Source organism: Pteropus alecto, unplaced genomic scaffold (assembly GCF_000325575.1).
Source record: "Pteropus alecto unplaced genomic scaffold, ASM32557v1 scaffold53, whole genome shotgun sequence".
In the NCBI taxonomy this organism is placed as follows: Eukaryota; Metazoa; Chordata; class Mammalia; order Chiroptera; family Pteropodidae; genus Pteropus; species Pteropus alecto.
In genome coordinates, this window is record NW_006434366.1 from 5258921 (window position 1) to 5266547 (window position 7627).

At 43.7% G+C, this 7627-nt stretch overlaps 1 protein-coding gene across 1 annotated transcript in view; it reads right to left on the minus strand.

Moving 5' to 3' along the window:
* Nucleotides 1–7627, minus strand: part of CNTN6 (contactin 6) — a 124130-nt gene that overhangs the window by 62499 nt on the left and 54004 nt on the right. Inside the window, exons 7-8 of the mRNA XM_006909199.1 lie at nucleotides 2550–2734; nucleotides 106–242 (exon numbers count right to left, since the gene is read on the minus strand). Of these exons, the coding sequence (XP_006909261.1) occupies nucleotides 106–242; nucleotides 2550–2734 (322 nt within the window). The remainder of the gene's footprint in view (nucleotides 1–105; nucleotides 243–2549; nucleotides 2735–7627) is intronic.

Consider the following 7627-nt stretch of genomic DNA (forward strand, 5'->3'; position numbering starts at 1 on the left):
CCACATTCCCTGGTGGCTGCTAAACACTCCACGAACATTAGCTCTTGTTGCCAGGAGCAAAAGGTCCCCAGCAGGGGGGGGAGCTTTAACATCGACAGTGCTTACCCCTGGCCGGAGGAGTTCACCGTTCTTGAACCAGGTGTACCTGGGGCTGGGCTTTCCGCTAGCTTTGCATTCCCAGAACAAGCTGTCATAGATAGACAGGTACGTATTCTGAATTTGTCGTTCCCATTCTGGAGGAGCTGTCTCAAAAAGGGACAAAGAGCAATTATTTGGCAAGTCAGTCACTCAGGACATCCTGCTCCATGCTAAGCAGCAACACACACGCACGCACACAAGCACACGCACACACACACACACACACGCACACACACACACGCACACAGAGATTGGAGGACCCAGAAATGCAGGAGCTTCAACGTGGGGAAACAGACATAGCGTTGAAAATATCAGTGGGCCTTTGGCACAAGGTACGTGTATGTCATTTGTCCTTTCGAGGCACCTAAATGTAACACCTTGGGAGTTGTGGGAAAAGGCCCAAGTGCTGGACAAGGCCAGGTAATCATTCCATGCTAACTAGAAGCACATGGGCCGGGTCAGAAGACGGATGACAGATGCCACGGCCGGACCCCGTGGGGCTAATGGCTGTGGATTCTCCCCATTCTGAACTGCCCGAAGCAGGTGCATCTGTATCCTGCACAGTCACAGTCAGTGGTTTGCAGGATAAACCCAGACGAGCCTCTTTGAGGGACGATGATCCATTCTTCCCTCCATAAAGCCCTTGACAGGGAGTGAGAACTTCTGAAGCCATGTGTGGGTTCAGGACCTGGCTTAACCCCGGGCCCTATGCCCTAACCAGAGCAGCTGCTGTGGCTGGTGTGAGGCTCCTGCTTGAGCGGAAAGCGTGGTCACCCTGACCTTGGCCGTGGACGCGTTTGGGGGAGTGGATGAGACGCTCTCACACTGGTTTGGCTGCAGTGTAGTGCCACGCGGGCAGGCTTAGGCGGACAGGCTCAGGTGTGGTGGGTGGGGTCCAGGTTACAGAGACGGCTCAGAGCCCTTGCCTGGGGCCTGGCAAATGCCTGTGCGACCTTGCCTGGTTCATCTGCGGTTTCTCGCCCATAATATCACTGAAAAGTGTTTCTACACCTTATTATCGTAAGAACTGTATGAAGTGGTGTTCGTGAAGACGTCTACGTAAGCCAACCTTTGTATCAATGTGGGAGAAAGCACTTTATTATTGATTTTCAGTTTATAGCTACCTCCATTTTCTAGTTAATCTCACGGTTATATCTTTGTCTATTTAATAGAAAAATGAGGTATCTATTACAAACTAGCCAAAGCCTTTAATATCTTTGCGCCACTAAAAAAGCCTCAGTTACATCCTCACTGTGTTTTAAGAAAAGATTTCAAATTCCAGAGGCTTCCCTTTAAAAAGCGGGAGCTACTGCAAAGAATCAATATATAAATGCGCATGTCTACACACTGGTTAGCGTGGCTGCTCTGTAGGGGCATAATCCGGAGGAAATCATGTTCTCTATATAGAGTAGAAGTTTTCATTCTGGGTTAAAATGGAAAATTCTAAAGGAAATGGAAATAACATAACTAAAGCACAGTATGTACCCCCCCGCAGGACACCCAAGAAGCATTTTATGACGTCATTACAATACCTTATGACGTCATTACAATATCTTAGACTTTACAAGTTATCGAAAGATGTATTTTTTTCTCCAATTACTATACCATTGATTATAAACGTGTCACATATAGACATGTCATATAGAAAAATAACTTGGCCAAGTATAAATTACTCTTTTAAAAAGTTATCCAGTACAGATATATTAAATTTAGCAAAGAAATTAAGAATATTTTAAAAGCACCAGATATTTTGAGAATTCTAGGGAATATTTTATAGTTTCTTTGACATAAAAAAAGAAGCAAATTTTATGCTAGTGTTGTATTTTGGCCTGGATGAAAGCGGGCATAAAGACTTTTAGAAAAGATATGCTTTCATCATCTCTCATAAGGCCATGAGAGCTTCTGGTAATTGAGGGAAACATATATTTTAAATGAGGTATGATTTTAGTTTTCTGTTGCCTACACCGGAGTAGACAAAATCTGGGAACTAGGAAAAAAATACTGAAAATTACTATACGGTATTATGCTTCGGCCATTTTCTCCCTCTTCCGTAAATTCTACTTAGAATTATAATCAAGATTGGCCTGGGCTGTTGCTGAACGCTTTATGGGAAATAAGCAGATTCCCTGCTACTCTGGATTATCAACTTTTATGGCTTTTACATGACATGGCTGATATTTTCAAGGCAATTGTAATAAACAATACCATGCATAGACCATGCTGAAATTAAACCCGTATTTTAAAAATGGTTATTCCCGCCAGCTAACCACCCTTATTAAGCATCCTACGCTGGAAGCGAGGTTCCCTCTCTCTCCCAGGACACTTTCCCACAGCACGCTAATGACCTTCACGGTTTCCTGTGGAGGACAGTCCCAAACAGTCTGCGTGCTTCCGAAACCCCGTTAGCTCACCGTAGAAGATGAGCTGACCCTTTGAGAGGTCTCTCCCGCGAAGGTTGCCTGCAACGCATTCGTAGAAGCCTTCGTCTTCCTGTTGAAAGTTCGGGATTTCAAGGGCAGCCTGGGATTTGCTGTACTTGACTTTCCCTGGCAACGGGCTTCCATCCAACCTCCTCCAACTAATTTCGGGGACTGGGCTGAACAGTTACACCTCATTAGAATACAATCCGGTTTTGTCTTTGTGACAGCAGGACACAACAAGTGTGTCCTTAAAAATAACTCTCAAGGAAAAAAAAAATCTACTCATCTATCACCATTCACTCATTCAGCAATTTACACCTCGTTCAGTGCCTGCCACGTGCGAGTCACAGGGCAATGACCAGGAAACAGATTGGTGAATAAAATAGACATGTTCTCTGCCCTCCCATGGCTGACAGACTAGTGGAGCAACGTACAATAACCAAATAATAAAAACTAACATGTTGGTAAATTGCGACAAAGAAACAAAGGAAGTTGTTTACTGCAGAGACAGTAACAAGATTATATGAATTTAAATATGTTGCTCAGGATATTCTTTGGAGGACGTGACGTTGAAGAGGAAGCAAGCTCTTCCTATATTTATAGAGCCTAAGACAAAACTACAGATCCCCTCACGGCTGAATTGTGCTAGTCCACAGCTGAAGACACGCGGCGGGGACACCAGATCACCAAGGGCACCAGTATGGCAAGGGACCCGGGTGAGTCTAGAGCACGGGCTCTGTGGCCCTCAGAAAAAGCGCTCGTTTACAGCCTGTCTAAAAAAGAGAGAGAAAAACAACAATAACATGAAAGATGACTTTACAGCGTACCCTGCCTGTCGTTGCAATTGGTAAAGAGTGCCTTTATTTACAGGAATTTAGCTTCCTCTCTTATACCTAATACCTTTGGTTTAATATGACGATCTTTTAAAATAGCAGAAGCGTATTTTATAATATGTGGAGCTTAATGTATCTAACCATAAGGGACGGAGTTGTGGTTTAGAAGGCCTCGCTTTTATAGGGAACTAATAAAGAGACACAAGCTATCCATAAAATTATGCCAGGAGACTCTTCCTTAATAAACTAATCACTTGTTAAATCAACCTCCAATCTATTTGCAGGACCGCGGTTTCCTCCCTACCGTCAAGTTGCTTCTTCATTCCCTTACAGGTTGCCAGATGATCGAAATAGTCCTGTTTCACATATATTTTTAACAATAATAATAAAATCATCCTGCGATGACATATTGTAAACCTTGCGGGAGATGCCAGCTTTCTCCGAGTCAACAGAAGTAACGTGGGAGAAGCATCAAATCTCACGCCGAGTGGCCGCCGAGGGTTTTAGAGACTGAGCTGTAAGCAACTGCAGAAGACGATGGCTGATGGCAGCTGCCAGTGCACAAGAAACCGAGAGAGCCCGAGGGACTGTCTATTGGCAAACAATTTTGATCCTTTCGTGCACATCGAAGACACGCACCGTGTAGAAAATCAGACGCGCTCACACGCATTTGTCAGAAAACACACCCCCAATCAGCGTATGACTTCATCTGTTGGTCTCAGAATTAGCCTCTGGTTACAAACACAACTCGCGTTTTGTTAACACAAAATAAAATCATTATCCTGATAAATTTAGTTTCTCTCCTTTTAAAAAGACTTGCCGCTTGCCACGAATTGAGTTTGACATTTTAGTAAAATGGCATATTCCTGCCAACGATTGACCTCAGATAACAGGTTTTCTTGTTCATTTTATGAGATACCAAACGAATACGAAATAAAAATGGAGTTCGAGAATAAAATTTGTTCACACAGAGGATCTTCATCAAATCTGGTGAATTTTATAGTATATGTAGAATTACCTAATTTTTAAAGATACAGGGAGTGCATATGTGAATATACGAAACATAGCCACCTGTGGGTGACGAGCATACGAATGCTTTTTATTGCCTATTTTCTATTTTTTTATTATTTTCCTACAGTGGGTATGTATTACCTGTGTAATAAAAAAAAAACTAAAAACTTTTATTTACAGACAAAAATAGAGGCTCCGATACTTGTCTAAATGCATGACCTTTTGTCGTCTTTTTATGACAGTATCTCTGAGGTTTATGACAAACACATGTGAAGTATCCAACTGAAAAAGCTTTTAATCTCAAGCATTCAGACAAAAGATAATTTCAGTAAAGAGTCTTTTTCCCCTAGTTATATCCTAGTGTTTCGTTTCGATTATGAAGACAGAGGTCAATTTTTAACATAAATCTCTAAATCTCTGAACCAGTAATAGAAGACTTTGATATTCAGTAGCAATAATTGCGACAATATCGACAATATCGTAACAAATAGATACCAATTCTTAACCACACACCGTGTGCCAGGTACTATATATGTGTATAAAGTGTACGTAGCATTTCATTTATTTTTCCTGTAACTAAAGGTGACAGAGCCGGGATTTTTTTCCTCAGGTTTCTTTGTCCTCTGAAGCTACGTGTTTAATCACAGGTGATACAGGCCCTATGGCTTTCATAAGACCCTCCGATTAAGTGGGAGCCAAAAGAATAAGTCCCACCAATCCCAACTCTCTCAACTTTTCCCAAAAAAGAACTCAGCGATGACACTTAAGTCTCTCTGAACAAGTGCTTTCCCTTGAAGTATGAAATGGCATATCCTCTGCAGATATACCTTCTCAATGGGAACAGTCTGCAGAAAACGTCAGTCTCCCCCCCTCCCCTCCAACCCCCCCACACACATATACACCCTGCTCTGGTCCCTGAGCCTGCCCAGCCCCCAGACGTCAGCATCTGCCCTGCTCTGTGGCGACCCCTTTCAAGCTGCTGTAGCTGACTCTTTCTTGGAACTGGACTGGCTACATCTATGGCTTCGGGACAGAGCACCTGATGCAGGTCTTGCCTTCAGAGACTCGTGCATTGCAGCCACTGTGACCGGTCAGCCCTGGGAAGCAAGGCTACCCAGTCGGAGACGGCCAGACTGGATTCTGGGAATGCCTTTGGAAGAGCTTCTAGGAGGACATCTGCTCGCGGGGCTCTGCCCAGACAGTGCGATATATAACTTGAGCATCTAGGCAATGAGTTCCCCAAAAGGAGAGAGCGTCTTTGAAAGCCAAAGCTCACACAAAGGAAAGGAACTTGGAATTCTTCGCACGCCGAGATCGAGGCACGGCGGATGCCAAGAATCTCTCTCTGAACATTTCAGTGAGTCAATAATTCTTTTTGACTTAAGCCTATTTGAGTTATATTCCTGCCGCTTTCAACCAAAAAGACTTGACGGATAGATTCTGAATGTCTGGGTTGCAATGCCTGTTAGGTTACTTTCTGTCTGTTTGATTGAATTGTATGATATGCTGGATTACTTCAGGATATTACATTTTATAGTTTAGATATTTTAGAATTCTCAAAGCAACTACACTACCAAAAAATCCCCAAATGTTTAAAAATCAAATTTAAAAGTCTTATCAAATGCATTTTATGGCTACATTTCCTATTAACAAATTTCTAATGGGGAAAAAATAAAGCGGTTCTCTAAGATTTCACAGTTACCATTTAAATGCAGAGATTTGTGACATCTCTGCTGAACAAGAATGCCATGACCCTCTTGGTTCCCACTGGTAATGCTGGAGAGGATAAACGTAAAATGCAGGTGACATAAAATGCACATGGACGTGGACAATGGACTAGTGGCTACTAGAGGGTCGGGGGAGGTAGACAGGGTGAAAGAGGTCGGATTTTGTTAACCAATGTCACCATAAAAAATAAATAAATCAGAAAAAAATAAACCCATATATTTAATTCTAAATCTCCATTAAATTTAACGATTTTACCCAATTTGCCTTACTTAAGAATCCTTATAATTATTACATCACATACATGACTTTATTCTGTTGGTAATAAAAAAAAAATGCATACGCATTTTAATGAAAAGTTCCCATTTTGTTGGGAATTACTTATGAAGCCGCTAAGTGAATTGCTTCAGATTTCACACCCTCTCTTTTCTGAAGTCACCCCAAATGAGCCGTGGGTGGAAAGATCTGGAATCAACAACAGATGAAATTACTTTAGCAGTGAGCTTCAGCTTTTGAATGCAAGTTATTTTTTTTTCCAATGTAGGCCGGCCTGTGTAAATAATGCAATAATCGAAATTGCGAATCTGTCCTAAGAGAACACTGTTAATCCAGTGTGGGGCAGAGAGCAACTCTCCCGTGTATCAGCTATAGTGGTTACAAGCGTGGATTTGCTCCCTTACGGAATGCGCATTAATAATAGTACATAATGCATAGGATGATTGTGGGCGTTGTTATGTCTTCCATGTCACATGTTTAACCTGCTGTCCGGCACAGTTTAAACTATGTCTGAGTGCTAATGGTAAAATTAATAACGTAATTTAAGATAATTATTGTCATTTCAAGAGCATATTTATTTGTTTGCTATTCTCCATTAAGGGCTCCGTGTGACTAGCATTCGACATGAAGCGATTCATAAATCATCATAAGCTGAAACCGGATCTGCACTCCGTGGACGAAGCGGGCGCGCGAGCCCCTGGAGTGAATCCCCGCTTCTCACTGCTCCGTGCACCAGCCGCCAAGGATGCAGCGTCCCCGGGCACGGCGTCAAGTCCCTGTCCTCGTCACGAGACCGGGGTTGCTCGGGTGAGGTATGACACGCTCTGCCGTCAAGCACCTTTCTTCCCAACCTGGCTAATCACCGAGGACCTTTGTGGCGGGCAGGACGGGGGCAGACGGAGGTCTCCAAAGAGGAAAAGGGATCCTGTGTGGGACACCTGAGTATGCTGATGAATATTAACGAGCATCACTGAGTGCCCACTAGGTACCAGGCGCTGTGGCTGGTGGCTTCCACATGTCATCCGAGTGAGAGCCTCCGCCAGCAATCCTAACTAGCTTTTTGGGACGGTACTCACGCTTGGGCGGGTCACTTCTCCTAAACCAGGAGCTGCCAGCCGTCCTCCTCGCTCAGGCCGATCGGTCGTGAGCCACCCGCCCGCCTCGCGGCGCCTCTGTGCAGTTACGAGCACGCGTGGACTCCTGGCTGCCCGCCCGGTCCCCGGC